The following is a 13,253-nucleotide window of genomic DNA, read 5'->3' as shown; positions in this document are numbered from 1 at the left end:
GTTCGTATACTTGAAGAATGACAGGAATCTCGTGAAGTACAACTTCAACGTGTCTTTGAAATTTCAGTCTTTCAGATCAAATGCTCTTCTTCTGTACCTTGGCGGTTTTCATCAAGGCGATTTCATTTCACTTCAGCTCGAAGACGGACACGTCGTTTTGTACTTTCACAACGGTGGACTAGGTGACGCAGCTCGAGCCATAGACAATACTCACAAGCACAACGACGGCCAAGTGCACAGCATTCTGGCTTATAAAAACGATTCTCTAACGGCGCTTTTGTTTGTTGATGGAAATGGTCCATTTGTTGCTCCCTTCAAGCATGATTTCCTCTTGCTGCAAGAAGCTAAGGAATTTTTTCTTGGGGGCGTTCCACCTAAACTTTCAGTTAACGCACCAGCGACGACTGAACCGTTTTCTGGCTGCCTGTTTGATGTTTATATCGAAAAGCAGTCTCTCGAGGACTTGGAAAAGAAAATTACAAATTCTTCAATGAATGTACTCAACCGAACGCTGGGCTGTCCTCTGTTATCGGGTCGAGGAGTCTACTTCAAGGGAGCAGGATATCTAAGACTCATTAATTTATTTTCGCTCTCAAGAAGCGTTCGTTTGGAACTGAGTTTTTCTTTCAAGACCACTAGAAAAAGCGGCTTACTTCTGGCTGCTCAAGGAGGTAACCAGTCAACTGGCGTCATCGTTCATTTGTTTGACGGCGTCGTTTTCTTGACTGCTGTGACAAGTGATGCTACAAAAACTGTCGCTTCAGGGGGACTTACGTGTGATGGTCGATGGCACAGTATCAAAATTTTGATTGATCGGCGAAACGTGAGTATCAGAACGGACAACGTGACAGAAAGCATCGTAATCCAGGACACGTACGACGTGTTTTATATGGGCGGCGTTGAAAGCGGAACAAGCTTGGCGTCTCTTCTTAATACTGTCAACGTGCCTGTCACTTCTTTTTCTGGATGCATTCAGCATCTGACTGTTAACGGAAACGAAACTCACGTCGACGCCGTTGCCGAGTCCGGGCTTCATGTCAGTTTGGCAGGCTGTCCCGACTCGTCGGCCAGTTCTCTTTACTGCGTTGGTGACGAGAAGGTGATATACAAAGGAATTCTTAGAAACACCACTGATTTGACTGTGGCTCCTTTTTCTGGTTAGAACTTTTTTGACGGTCCTTATTGTTTGCATTGTTTCTCTTTAGATTACTTCTATCAAATTAGACGAAGAAGTGCCAATGGAACTATCATTGCAGAAGAGCCGTGGTTTAGCGTTTTTACTGGGAATTCTGGTATGATTCTAATTTCTATCCTCTTCTCCTTTGTGATGCTGTTTCTAGCTCCTTCTAGTTTGTTACCTCCAAGCGTTGTCTATAATGAGCTGGGATTGGCGACTATAAAAATACCGTTTCCGCAGAATCCCAACGGAATTGCCGACCGTCTTTTGAATGAAATGTTTGTTTATGCCTCCTATCCTGGTTCTCATGGTAGCACCGCTATAATAACGATGGCGGAAGTCAAAGCTTTTGGTAGCGAATTTACGATGGATCTCGCCGTGTCAACGAAGTACGAATTCTCTATTAATATGTGGTCTCCCGAAGGCAGTAGCGAAATTCCGCGTCTCTCGCTAGTAACGCCAGAAAGTAAGACCGACGACATCTGTGACGTCGTTCTGACTAATAAGGCCTATTCTAGGCTTTTCTAACTGCTATCAAAGTTATGACAGGGGAGTGTCCTATCGCGGGAATAGCAGTGTGTCCGCTAGCGGCGGTTCATGTCTTCCGTGGAAGTTGACGCCCTTTTCCACGGAACCTTATCAAAATTCTCGACTCGACCAAAATTATTGCAGAAATCCTTTGCCGGTTAACAGGACCAAGCCGTGGTGCTTCATTAATTCATTTGAGTGGGAGTATTGTGAAATTAGTCTTTGTACCGGTAAGGCGTTTGTCTGACATTGCTTTCTTTTCGTCACTTAAATTTTGCAGACTATCAGTGTTACAGTGTTAAAGATAAAGGAGCTGCTTATCGTGGCGAAATCAATCACACACGAACTGGTGCTTCTTGCACCAATTGGTCAAATACCTCCCTTTACGGCAATGCCAGCCAAGAGTACGGAATTGGCAACCATTCTTTCTGCAGAAATGCATTGAACAGAGATAGACCGTGGTGCTATTACAGTGACGGTGACCAATGGGATTATTGTGACATTCCAATGTGCAACGGTAGGCGATCAAACGGTTTTCAAAAACTTGTATTGATAGAGCCTTTTTCTAGACGTTCCTTTTGTCCCATCTACCTGCAACGGGACTGGACGATCCCAGCCATGTGTTTTCCCATTTGTTTTTGGAGGAGATCGTTTCTTTGAATGCACTGAGTTGAATTCCAGTTTGCCGTGGTGCGCAACGAGTGTTGATTCACGCGACGTCGTGAAGCAATGGGGCTACTGTCTCTGTCCAGGTACGTAGGTAGTACATACCTAAGAAGCATGTGTTTTATATGAGGTTTATTAGCTGAAGAGCCGTTGACGACGTCCCCACCAACAACAGTTTTGACGACACGGCCTTCAAGCTCTAAACCTTCTTCCTATTCACGACAGTCTACTTTTTCTGCTAGTACAGCTACTACGACTATTGCAGCAACGACTGCTTCTGCTGACGGCTTAAGTGTCAGCGCTTCAGCAACGACTGCACCAGCTGTCGCCGGCAGTGACAACTTTCAAAGATTCTGTTCATCACCTTCTCCCCAAAGCAATTCTTTTGAGATAGCAATTTTTGTGGCAACGGCTTTTGCTGGTCTGATCGTAGGAATAGGTTCGACCATATTAGTGACCTGCCTTGTCGTGTCGTAAGCAGGAGCTTGATTTATATCTATTATTAGGGTTCTGATGTGGTTGTTTCCTTTGCAGACGGAAAAAAGGTGTTATGGAGGTCGACAATGAACTGGATGAGGAGCGTGGTCAGCAACTGGCAAGCATGAACGCGTACGCGGAAGTTGATTTGAAAAAGACAGATAGCCTCAACCCAAATCCTCTTTACGGAAATTGTGCATTGCGAGAAACTCGATTCAAAGAATCGTCTGATTCTGCAAAAAAACATTCGCGTTCGTCGGAAAATCCCTTGTATGACATTACTACCTAACTTTCTATACGTGTCTTTGCAGTGCGCCTTTTGTAAATGATGTAGAAATTGCCGCAAGGCGGGGGCGTTTTTGGAGGCGTCGGAGAGACGCGTGAGTCCGTGAGATCATGACCACCCCGCGATGAGTCTTTCCGTGCTGATTTCTTGCGCTTTGTGTTTTTTTAGTGGTTCCCTCATTCGAGGTAAGTTGATGGTTATGGATGAGCCTGACTAAATCTCGTTCCATCCTATAGAGTGTCGCACGATTTCCACACAGAGCTCCCCCACCGTCGAGTCCGTTTCTGGCGAAGAAATAACACTGAAATGGGAGGCGACGACTCCTTCAATACCGTCCGCTCGATATTCATTGTCTAGAAGAACGGCGTCGTTCGGAGAGCGGAACGCTTTGCCGGGACTTTACTTTCAGGGTACCGGCTACAGCTACACAAGTACCTCAACCGACTTCGTGAATCCCTATTTCAGTATCTCTTTTCGTTTTCGAACGTACGCCGACAACGCTCTTCTTTTGTACCTCGGCGGAAACCCCGAAGGGGACTTCGTGGCTGCTGAACTCAAAAACGGTCATGTTGTACTCTCTTTTCATAACGGAGTTCCCTCTGGGTCTGGGCCAGTTTCAAAAGCATCTGCCACCGATTTATCAACTGTGTGCAGTGACGGAAGATGGCATAGCGTCAGCGCAAAGAAGACCAGTGACGGTAAAGCAGCAAATTTTCAGGTGGATCAGAGCACAGTCGTGCAGGCAAAATTCTCGGGACGATTTACTCAGGTTGATCAAGCTAGGCAGCTGTACTTGGGTGGTGTTCCACCGGGACACTCCGTGAATGGACAGACAACAAGACAGCCATTGTCTGGGTGCTTGTCAGACGTGTACTTGGAAGGAGAATCATTGGAAGCCATTGAAAAGAAAAATTCTACTTCTTTTGTTGCATCTGTAAATGTACACAGTCGTAGTGTGGGCTGTCCAGTTCGATTGTCAAGAGGCATTCATTTCAAAGGGGCAGGTTACTTGAAGCTGTTTCCGTCTCTATTTGACAGTGCAAGCGAATTTAAATTAGAATTTGGATTTAGAACATTGGCTCAACAGGGACTTCTGTTTGCTTTACAAGGGTCATCTTGGAATCACGTTGTTTCAATTGAAATGGAGAACACGAGTGTCACATTGAACACAATTAGGAACAGTCTAAGCAAGAGCACCGTGTCGTCGTCACAGTTATCAGGCCTTTGTGACGGCAACTGGCATTGGGTAATAGCCACTGTGACAAAAGACGCTATTGCCATAGAGGTTGACGGCGTTTCTTCTCTCGTGATGAACAATAGCGCTGGATTACTTGGACGAATATCTGCAGCTTACGCAGGAGGAATTGAAGATCGCACCAACATTTCGGCTACTTTTGACTGGCATCATTTGGCGAAGAAGAGTTTCAGTGGTTGCATTCGCAATTTGACGATAAGTGGAAAAGTGGCCGATGTTGAAAACGCCACTGCTAAGCTTAGTCTCGTTAGTCTAGCCGGATGTCCTGTAAGCAACGGATCTCAGTCTCTGTGCTATGATAATACCATTGAAAGAACTATATATAATGGTACTTCAACAAGGGCAACTGACAGCAGCATTCAACCATTTACAGGTAGGATTACAAGCAAGTGATGCAAGATACTAGCGTATTTCTTGCGCATATAGAGTATCTGTATCAAGTAGTGGCCATTGACGGCGGGTCTTTGATACCTAGTAATTGGATGTGTGCCATGTCTGGACCAGCAGGTATTTTGTATTGGGGTACTATTTAATCTACGACGTTGTTGTGTCTAGTTCCCGTGGGTTCTAGTATTCCAGTAACTGCATTAACTAATGGCAGCGTTTTGTGGACGACTCCCCTGTATTCAAACGGTCTACTCAATAGGCTCGCGTATCAAGTCGTTTCGTATGCTTATTATCCTGGTTCCGAGTTGGTGCCTGGACGTTTTCGACCGTACACAAAAGTCAATATCACTTCGGTGCCGAATGAATACCAGATGTTCCGATGTTCGTTGGATCTGTCTCCATTCACCGAGTACAGCGTGTTTGTGTGGGTAGTATCACCGGAAGGTAGTGATCAGTCTTTGCCCTCGCGTATAAGAACATTGAATTTAGGTAAATCACTTTTACACTTTAAGCAATTTATATTGAACGTGGACTGTTTAGGTTTTCACAACTGTTACCGCTCAACCGACAGAGGCGTGTCATACCGTGGTTTCTTGAGTCAAACGGGCAATGGCTCCTCGTGTGTATCGTGGAAATCACGATTGACGTATGACCAGGACGTTGAAAATGCCCCAAACGCTGGATTGGGCGATCATAACTATTGTCGGAATCCAATGGCATCGGTCAGGTCAGAACCTTGGTGCTACATCAGCAATGAAAGTAACTGGTGGGGTTACTGTTTTATTCAAGAATGCAAGGGTGAGGCACGCTCCTTTGTAATTGTGTAGTCTAATATGTAATCATTTGTCTAGATGTCGAGTGTTATAGCGTTATTGACAACGGAGCTGGATATAATGGAACAGTTTCCAATACAGAAAATGGTAAGGACTGCACATCTTGGCCGTTGGAATACAGTCTACTTGGTGCTTCATGTCGTAATCCATCGCCTATTACGCATCATCGACCGTGGTGTTTCTATTGGTCACGTAGATGGGAAAAGAGTGCTTACTGTGATGTTCCTCGTTGCTACGGTTTGCATACTTTCATGTACACGGTGAAAAGAATTTTGTATATTTCTTTGTTAGATACTCCGGTGGTATCATTCACGTGCAATGGAACAGGTAGCGGTAGCGGTTGCGTCTTTCCGTTCAGGTTTCACGGCTTTCAATTTACCGAATGTACAACGTACAATTCTACTCGACCGTGGTGTGCAACGAAAGTGAATGCAAGCGGAAATATGACTGAATGGGGTTACTGTCTCTGCCCAGGTGCTTGAATTCTATAAAATAATGGCATGTATTTTTAGTCTTTCTAGTTCCCACGATTGCGCCTGCACCTGCAACGCCAACTTTGCCTAGTTTCCCGACTTCGCCGTCACGGTTTTCAATGAGCTCAGGAACCGACCAGCTTGTTTATTCATCCTCCGTCAATACGACGGCATCAACGCCAGCGGCAGGCGAAGCAACCGTCTCTCCTTCTCCGCCTTCTTCTTTTCAGAACACCACTCAACTGATTTCAAGAGCAGCAAACGCTAGCGCTATATCTCCGTCTTTCATAACACCCAAATCGGTCTCGTCAGTGCTTTCAGGCATGGTGACTACCTCGTCGCCGCCTAATGCTATTACGCCGTCGTCTTCGGCATTTTCGTCGTCGTCCTTGGAAACTCCGTCGCCGTCTTCTGTTACGCCGTCGTTTTCTGGTTCTTTGCCTCCGGAAAAGCTAGAGGCCCTGTCGCCTGTTGTCTTTGGAGTAGCGGGTGGTGCCGGTGGTCTCGTCATTTTGACTGCGGCTATCGTTCTCATCTTTTGCTGTGTGAGAAGAAACCGAAACAAAGGCCACCCTCGCGACAAGACAGAAAGTAGCGAAATGAAAGAGATGCAAAGTAAGGGCTACAACACATTAATTTCTATCCAATGACCTCTTCTTTTTAGTCAACGGACGAGTCAATGCATCCCTTCCACCTCCACCTCGACCCTCCTCTCCGACAAACGATTACATATACGCTACGTCGAGTTATGAGAAAAGGCGGTGTGAAAGTCTGACTGATGATGACGGCTATCTGAGATCGGTTTCTCTGACGGACAATGCAGCCTATCAGGTTGAATCCAAGGGTGCGAGGGAATATTCAAATGGCAAAGGAAACGGCGACGTTTCAACTGCGGATGTTGGTATTCATAATCCTTTCTTCGCCAAGGGGACGGAGAATCTTTACGAGACAGCGTTCCCAAGCGAACGCTCCGAGTCGTCTAGTAAGGTTGCAAAACCGAAAGTAATGGCGTAAAGAGTGGGGAAAAGACGTACTCTTAGCAATTTTTGTATAGGTCCATGACGCTGGCAATGCTTCAGCAAACGTACCTAACTGCTATTGACGTTCTCGTTATTGTTTAACTTTTCTTTAGCTTTACGATGTCATCTACGGCAATGCAAAAGACGAGAATGAGGAGCTGTATTGGGAGCCCGCGAAGACCGAAGAAAATATTTTCGGTCAAATGAGTCGCAGGAAATATCCTATAATAGATAAAAGAGACATAACGACGGAAAAGGTTATTGGAAAGGGGTATGACTAACGCGTGCAGGCATGCAAGGCTTTGATATCGCGTTTATGGGCTATTGTTGTTTCAGGGAGTTTGGAACAGTTGAACGAGGTGTACTACTGAAAAAGGTCAATTATTCGAGATCATATCTTTATTTAGTTTTGACTAGAGTGTTCTTCAGAGAATTTCTTCTACTTCTCGCGTCGTTGTCGCCGTGAAGACGCTGAAGTCATCTGGTATTGACGACCGTGTCAAGTTTTTGCGCGAAGCTGCTATAATGGGCCAGTTCAAGCATCGAAATGTAGTCGGACTTCTCGGAGTTGTAGTGACTGGAAACCCCGTGAGATAGCGAGATATCATCACGTTCTAAGTGTAACTCAAAATTGTAGCTTATGATGGTTTTGGAGTTCATGGCCAACGGAGACCTAAAGGAGTACCTTGTTTCTCTAAGGCCCCAGTAACGTTTGAATCAATGAAAGATAATGCTCTAACCGACGTTTAGGGAAAATACAGCGATAGCTTCCAATATCGGGAGCCGACTTCTGAAGCTGACAAGAGATGTTGTCAGCGGTCTCGCTTATCTATCTAAAAAGCGCTTTGTGCATAGGGTACGACTGTTCTGTTAGGCGAGACAATTGATTTATGTAACCTTTACAGGATCTTGCCGCGAGAAACATCATGCTTGACGAAACATTTACGTGCAAGGCGAGCCACGCGAGAAATATTCTTCTAACTACGCTTCATGGTACACGCTGTTTAGATTGGCGACTTTGGACTGGCACGCGATTTGGCAGATGAAACCTACTACGTGACTCAGGGTGGAAAAATACCCGTTCGATGGACGGCACCGGAGGTATCGTTGCTTTATTTTGCGTAACCTGTAGTTAATGTTTACGGTATTATGCGCATGCAGGCTGTATGCTATAAGAAATATTCGTCTGCCAGTGACGTGTGGAGTTTTGGTATTCTTCTGTACGAAATATGGACGATGGGAGAACGACCCTACGGTTGTTGGAAGAATTCGGAACTGATGGAAAAATTGGAAACCGGATATCGCCTACCTTCACCCAGTGGCTGTCCTCGTGAAATTTACAAGTTGATGATTGAATCCTGGTAAGATTTTGGGTACGTCAATAGCTTTTGTGTTTCAATTACGCGTTGTCAAGGCATCCTGACCATCATCAAAGAATCACGTGTGAAGAGCTTGTGAGAAAGTTATCACAAGGGGATGATGTACTGCTCGCGGATTGTGGAATGATTGGCGGACCAGTAGATCTGGAAGGCGACTCTTTGCACAAACGTCTGCAGACAAAGTATATCGAGTGACTTGCCTAATGCCTATATCCAATTTCTTTTGATATCTTATTCTTTGCTTTTTTTGTATGAAATCACGTTGGCGCAAGATACTCAGGCTCTGACTGACCAACAAGTAAGTAATCGTTACGTTAGAAAATTATTGATTAAATGTAAAACGCGCGTAAAAGTCACAGGCGTGGTTATGAGTGGCTTTTATTTGATTTTGATTCGCAATTTCGAAACCTTTAAAACTTTGCGTATCGTCAAAGAAACGCGCGTTTTCCTCGCTAAAACATCGCCGTATTTATACTGCGTAGCGCAATATTTCAAGTTGCATATTGACTCGTCAATTCTATCTTCAGTTCTCATTCGTATTCCATGAAGCATTGAATGATAAACATCTTTCGTCAAAACAACCAAACTTCTCGTCTCTAACAGCAAAGAGGAAACGTAACGAGACTCCTCCTTCAGTTCAAAAATCGTCTAATTAACAGGTCTATTTAATCAATAACCCAGCACTTACAACAGCAGAAGAGTCGTCTGCAGTTTCGCTGCGCTTTTTGTACAGATCAAGCAACGTGTGAGATCCAAGATTGATCGTGGCAATGATGGGATAAAAGAGGGGTCCATCTTCGTGAGGCTAAAACCACATACTTCTTAATCTTTGCCTAGCAAAGCCACAATGGTATGCCGTGTACCATAATCCCTTGACCTGGCATGTATTCGTTCACAAGAACATGATTGGGACGGTCTTTATCAAAAATTCCTAAATCTTGTAAACGATCAGCAAGAGAATCTAGCCACTAGAACAACCAGCAACATAGAGAAACAAGGCCTGGTGTTTCATATGCGATTTTACTGGTGGTAATTTCTCTTGCAACATTCCCTAAATCTAAGATAACTCAGACGTATATCTTAATTAAATTAAAACCTTTGGGTTTGGCATTCCACCTAAAATTACCCTAATTAATTAATTAATTCAGAATTTTACTCCGATATTGATTCGAACCCCAATTCTGTAATCTTCTATTTGAGAGATGAGTCCATTTTGGTAAAGGAGCGGCATAGACCTAAGCAAGCAGAACGTAAGTGTACCAAAAATGCCTCTAATTCCTTTCTACTTGTTTCAGCAGAAAATCGTGTTCCTCTTCGGTAATAAATTCGGGACAATAATAAACCCTTGGCAAAGTCTACAAGATAATGCAACGGTTCTTGCTTCAGGTGAGTCAGGTCTTGACCTCTTCGACGACAAACGCCTTATTTTGTGCAAGGAGAACGTCCATTCTAGCGCGCGTTAAAGCAATTCCAATGTCGACGTTTTGCCGGCTCTTGACGCGAACCGCTACGAGAACGCGCATTAGAGCGTTTTCTCAAACGGTATTCGTTCGTATTTTTGCATGACGGGGCTCAATTCTAGTTTCTGTTCTTGCGCTCAGCGTCGCCTCCTTTCGAACTCTGACGAATCGGAATGGAACAAAGGCGAACGCTCGCTGTATCCGGGCTCGAAGTCGAGATTCTCGCACGACGTCATGCAATGTCGCCCGTGGAGTCTGAAAGAGGACGGCGAGGGAGTCTCGCTCTATCGCGTTATGAACCGCGAAGGCGAGCTCCTCGACCCCAAAGAAGACCCCAACGTAAGAAAGAATACAGACGAAATATAAATATCTCCTCCCAATCGTTTTACGCCAGCTTCCGGACGAAACGCTGGTAAAAATGCACCGAACGATGATGCTACTCAATACCGTTGATAAAATCTTGGTTGACGCCCAGCGACAGGTAGGCGGTGGAAATCGTAAATTAATTATTACAGTGAACATTCACGTTTTTTTTCTTCTAGGGTCGAATATCTTTCTATATGACCAATTATGGGGAGGAGGCGACTCACATAGGCAGCGCTTCCGCTCTCGATTCAAATGACCTTGTCTATGCTCAATATCGTGAAGCGGGCGTGCTTCTGTGGCGCGGTTACACGCTTGACGAGATGATGAACCAGTGCTATGGAAATCATCTCGATCCGGCAAAGGGACGTCAAATGCCCGTCCATTACGGATCCGCCAAGTTGAATTATTATACGATATCGTCGCCATTGGCAACGCAAATGCCACAAGGTAATACGCAAATTGATATTTAATTATTAATCACTTATGTTTGTGAAAGCTCCTGGTGCCGCCTATGCGTTAAAGAGGGCACATGCTGGCTTGTGCGTGATGTGCTACTTTGGTGATGGAGCAGCAAGCGAGGGGGACGCTCACGCGGCCATGAATTTTGCTGCAACACTAGATTGTCCCGTTATCTTTTTTTGGTACAGAAAGCGGCGTAGATACGGCATATTTTCGCTAGTAATTAATTTTATTAGTCGGAATAACGGCTATGCTATATCGACTCCCACGGAAGATCAGTATAGAGGAGACGGCATAGGTAGGAGAAAATAATAGAAACACTTTGTCTCTCTCTATTGAGGACTTCTTCTTCGTGCAGTTGTCAGAGGACCCGGTTATGGTATTGACAGCGTCCGCGTCGATGGCAACGACGTGCTTGCCGTTCACAACGTTGTCAAAGCGGCGCGAGAAATTTGCGTGAAAAAGAATAAGCCGGTTCTAATCGAAGCCATGACATATAGGTAAAGTGAGACGGGTTTCTTCTTCAATGAACGACTTTTTTTCCTGCGCTTGTTCTAGAGTCGGTCATCATAGCACGAGCGACGATTCGTCTGCGTATCGATCGATCGACGAGGTGACCTATTGGGATCGCGAAGATCATCCGATATCGCGATTTGCGCACTATCTCAAACGAAAAGGCCTGTGGGACGAGAAGATGGAGGAGGAGTTGCGACGCGAGTGCAAGAAGCGCGTCATGGAGGCGTTTGCAGGCGCCGAGAAAAGTCTGAAGCCGAGCCTCGAAACCATGTTTACGGACGTCTACGAAGAGATGCCGAAACACTTGGAGAAGCAGTTCAAGGAATTGAAAGATCACATTGCCAAATATCCAGATCACTATCCAAAGAACGTTTCCACGTAAGCGACTTTCAGGGACAGGCTGACGTCTTTGCGTTGCCCTTATTCTTATTTGCAAACAATAAATGGGGTCAGCTGTAGTTTATTTTGATAACGAATGGGTTGTCTTTCGTGAAGGGGGGAAAACGAGGTTCATTTCTTAAGAGGATCGAGGAAGGTTTTAAATGACGTCGATGCTTCGTCTAGGGTTTCGTAGTCTTGAACGACGAGCGACTTTCCGTCTTGAGCTCCTCGTATCATAGCAGACAGAGCTAGGAAAGATTTTGACCTATAATTCCCGCAGCTTAATTCATTAATACATTTTCCCGAGCTAGGTCGAAATAGGCAGAGAACTGGCTTATTCATGGCAACGGCTCGTCCAATTTCGTATCCGACGCCAAGAGATGGTTGAGTGACTTCAGCAATTAGTGCTAGATTAGAAAAATAGTAGTTTTTAATTCATCGAATTATCACAAATTTATTTCTCGACCGTCTGATTGTTGAAGCCAGTCAAGGTCGCGATCGTGGATGAATTTGTCGTCCAGATGAGCATCTCCTGAAAATTCAGATAATTTGCATTAGAATGAGCTGGAGATTCAGAATATACTGAACCTGCTTCGCTCAGATTTGGATCAGCCACGTGCTCGGTGAAAATCTTTCCGTGACTCTTGAGCAACTCGACAAGCGAGTAATAGAGCTGAGCATCCTGCCTTCCAGCACGAATGCTGCCAGCAAAGTAGAGCTGCAACAATTTTGCCATCTAAAGTACCCTAACGTGCGCTAGCTCGAGAAATGTCCGAAAAGGCTGTTTCTTCCAATACGGAAAAAGGTCGCCAATGCGGTATTCTTTTATCACAATAGTTACTTATTCGCTAGAATCTGCCACCCGCCGCGAATCGCTCTCTGACCGAGACGGTTTGGATCGTTCACGTCGGAAAGAGCGGAAAAGACGGTCGAGTTCATCGTCTAGCAGCAGCGATTCGTCTTCGGATAGCTCTACGTCATCAGGTGAAATGAATAGAAGAGCTTGTGTTAGAGACGGTACAGGCTAAGTAGAATGGGATAGTAGACGAGGAGAGGGATATCACTATCACTATCAGGGAGAAGAGAGCGAAGAGGCGAAAGCGAAAAGATAGGGTTTGTGTTGCAGCAAAAAATCGTATTGATTGTACTAGCTCTGTGCTTTAGAAGGAAAAGAAAAAGTCAAAGAAAAAATCTAAAAGGGCTAAGAAAGATCGGAAGAAGCAAGATGATGCATCTGGTCCTGTTCAATTATCTAGGGTAATCTGCCATATTTGAGTAGGTAGAAATAAAAGAAAAGTCTGTATGAGCGTATTTCAGTTTATGAAGGAGCGAGGTCACGGGGTAGATTCAGCTAAATCTGTCAAAGTCAGCGCTGTATCAGGAAAAAAGATCAAGCTGAAGGTGAAAAAGTCAAAGGAAGACAAGGAGGTTAGTCAGAAAGATTCATCTGATGCCAAAGACAATGTCTTCTTTTTTTCAGAGAGAGAAAAATAGAAAAGACCTACTGGATTTTTTAAATGCAACATTGTGAAGCTGTACAGTTATAAAATATTGCACATTAGTTAACCTCCAGCCTCCAAGGAGGGAGACG

The 13,253-nt window shown here is 44.8% G+C and overlaps 5 protein-coding genes across 6 annotated transcripts; 3 read left to right on the top strand and 2 right to left on the bottom strand.

Annotated features, from left to right (window-relative positions):
* Positions 1-3,159: 3,159 nt before the first annotated feature.
* On the top strand, positions 3,160-8,957 carry LOC136189417 (uncharacterized). Its single transcript, XM_065977362.1, has 19 exons — positions 3,160-3,319; positions 3,371-4,762; positions 4,816-4,896; positions 4,945-5,265; positions 5,317-5,574; positions 5,628-5,846; positions 5,901-6,083; positions 6,131-6,697; positions 6,747-7,084; positions 7,137-7,166; positions 7,215-7,372; positions 7,438-7,477; positions 7,531-7,689; positions 7,739-7,806; positions 7,852-7,957; positions 8,007-8,054; positions 8,110-8,202; positions 8,263-8,462; positions 8,516-8,957. The coding sequence occupies exons 1-19, from the start codon at positions 3,259-3,261 to the stop codon at positions 8,673-8,675; spliced, it is 4,482 nt and encodes a 1,493-aa protein (XP_065833434.1). The 5' UTR covers positions 3,160-3,258; the 3' UTR covers positions 8,676-8,957.
* On the bottom strand, positions 8,804-10,120 carry LOC136189425 (alpha-ketoglutarate-dependent dioxygenase alkB homolog 6-like). The gene is made up of 8 exons (XM_065977373.1): positions 9,884-10,120; positions 9,767-9,835; positions 9,655-9,715; positions 9,577-9,596; positions 9,505-9,531; positions 9,344-9,448; positions 9,172-9,285; positions 8,804-9,107 (listed from the first exon to the last, which is right to left on the bottom strand). Exons 1-8 carry the CDS (start codon positions 10,001-10,003, stop codon positions 8,859-8,861), a joined length of 765 nt encoding a protein of 254 aa, XP_065833445.1. The 5' UTR covers positions 10,004-10,120; the 3' UTR covers positions 8,804-8,858.
* LOC136189422 (2-oxoisovalerate dehydrogenase subunit alpha, mitochondrial-like) lies at positions 9,948-11,775 on the top strand. Its single transcript, XM_065977370.1, has 8 exons — positions 9,948-10,022; positions 10,082-10,279; positions 10,335-10,421; positions 10,483-10,753; positions 10,803-10,947; positions 11,002-11,063; positions 11,124-11,265; positions 11,324-11,775. The coding sequence occupies exons 1-8, from the start codon at positions 9,954-9,956 to the stop codon at positions 11,661-11,663; spliced, it is 1,314 nt and encodes a 437-aa protein (XP_065833442.1). The 5' UTR covers positions 9,948-9,953; the 3' UTR covers positions 11,664-11,775.
* Positions 11,726-12,398, bottom strand: LOC136189424 (5-hydroxymethyl-dUMP N-hydrolase-like). Its single transcript, XM_065977372.1, has 4 exons — positions 12,251-12,398; positions 12,129-12,194; positions 11,959-12,069; positions 11,726-11,910 (listed from the first exon to the last, which is right to left on the bottom strand). Exons 1-4 carry the CDS (start codon positions 12,396-12,398, stop codon positions 11,792-11,794), a joined length of 444 nt encoding a protein of 147 aa, XP_065833444.1. The 3' UTR covers positions 11,726-11,791.
* A 28-nt stretch (positions 12,399-12,426) lies between these two features.
* LOC136188829 (protein FAM133A-like) lies at positions 12,427-13,228 on the top strand. Of its 2 annotated transcripts, none has more exons than XM_065976623.1 (6): positions 12,427-12,467; positions 12,515-12,646; positions 12,708-12,775; positions 12,827-12,919; positions 12,980-13,090; positions 13,143-13,228. In XM_065976623.1, the coding sequence occupies exons 1-6, from the start codon at positions 12,431-12,433 to the stop codon at positions 13,191-13,193; spliced, it is 492 nt and encodes a 163-aa protein (XP_065832695.1). In that variant the 5' UTR covers positions 12,427-12,430; the 3' UTR covers positions 13,194-13,228. The 2 variants fall into 2 exon arrangements, with proteins under 2 accessions (XP_065832695.1, XP_065832694.1); XM_065976622.1 differs by having other exon boundaries at positions 12,705-12,775.
* The last annotated feature ends 25 nt before the right edge of the window (positions 13,229-13,253 follow it).

This window comes from Oscarella lobularis, chromosome 7 (assembly GCF_947507565.1).
Source record: "Oscarella lobularis chromosome 7, ooOscLobu1.1, whole genome shotgun sequence".
Lineage (NCBI taxonomy): Eukaryota > Metazoa > Porifera > Homoscleromorpha > Homosclerophorida > Oscarellidae > Oscarella > Oscarella lobularis.
Note: the sequence above shows the minus strand (reverse complement) of the source record. Positions and strands in the feature narration are given on the sequence as shown.

Bases quoted from the DNA above. Each gene is read 5' to 3' on its own strand.
- LOC136189417 (XM_065977362.1), top strand. From the start codon at position 3,259: ATGAGTCTTTCCGTGCTGATTTCTTGCGCTTTGTGTTTTTTTAGTGGT. The intron at 7,167-7,214 runs GTACCTAACTGC...ACTTTTCTTTAG, and splicing joins CTGGCAATGCTTCAGCAAAC to CTTTACGATGTCATCTACGG. The intron at 7,807-7,851 runs GTAACGTTTGAA...ACCGACGTTTAG, and splicing joins CTTGTTTCTCTAAGGCCCCA to GGAAAATACAGCGATAGCTT.
- LOC136189422 (XM_065977370.1), top strand. From the start codon at position 9,954: ATGTCGACGTTTTGCCGGCTCTTGACGCGAACCGCTACGAGAACGCGC. The intron at 10,948-11,001 runs GTACAGAAAGCG...TAATTTTATTAG, and splicing joins TGTCCCGTTATCTTTTTTTG to TCGGAATAACGGCTATGCTA. The intron at 11,064-11,123 runs GTAGGAGAAAAT...TTCTTCGTGCAG, and splicing joins GTATAGAGGAGACGGCATAG to TTGTCAGAGGACCCGGTTAT.
- LOC136189425 (XM_065977373.1), bottom strand. From the start codon at position 10,003: ATGCGCGTTCTCGTAGCGGTTCGCGTCAAGAGCCGGCAAAACGTCGAC. The intron at 9,836-9,883 runs GTCAAGACCTGA...ATTATCTTGTAG, and splicing joins AGGCGTTTGTCGTCGAAGAG to ACTTTGCCAAGGGTTTATTA. The intron at 9,108-9,171 runs GTTGTAAGTGCT...GAACTGAAGGAG, and splicing joins CTGCAGACGACTCTTCTGCT to GAGTCTCGTTACGTTTCCTC.
- LOC136189424 (XM_065977372.1), bottom strand. From the start codon at position 12,398: ATGGCAAAATTGTTGCAGCTCTACTTTGCTGGCAGCATTCGTGCTGGA. The intron at 12,195-12,250 runs GTTCAGTATATT...CTGAATTTTCAG, and splicing joins TCCAAATCTGAGCGAAGCAG to GAGATGCTCATCTGGACGAC. The intron at 12,070-12,128 runs GTCGAGAAATAA...TTTCTAATCTAG, and splicing joins CTGGCTTCAACAATCAGACG to CACTAATTGCTGAAGTCACT.
- LOC136188829 (XM_065976622.1), top strand. From the start codon at position 12,431: ATGTCCGAAAAGGCTGTTTCTTCCAATACGGAAAAAG. The intron at 12,647-12,704 runs GTGAAATGAATA...AGAATGGGATAG, and splicing joins GGATAGCTCTACGTCATCAG to TAGACGAGGAGAGGGATATC. The intron at 12,776-12,826 runs GTTTGTGTTGCA...TCTGTGCTTTAG, and splicing joins GGCGAAAGCGAAAAGATAGG to AAGGAAAAGAAAAAGTCAAA.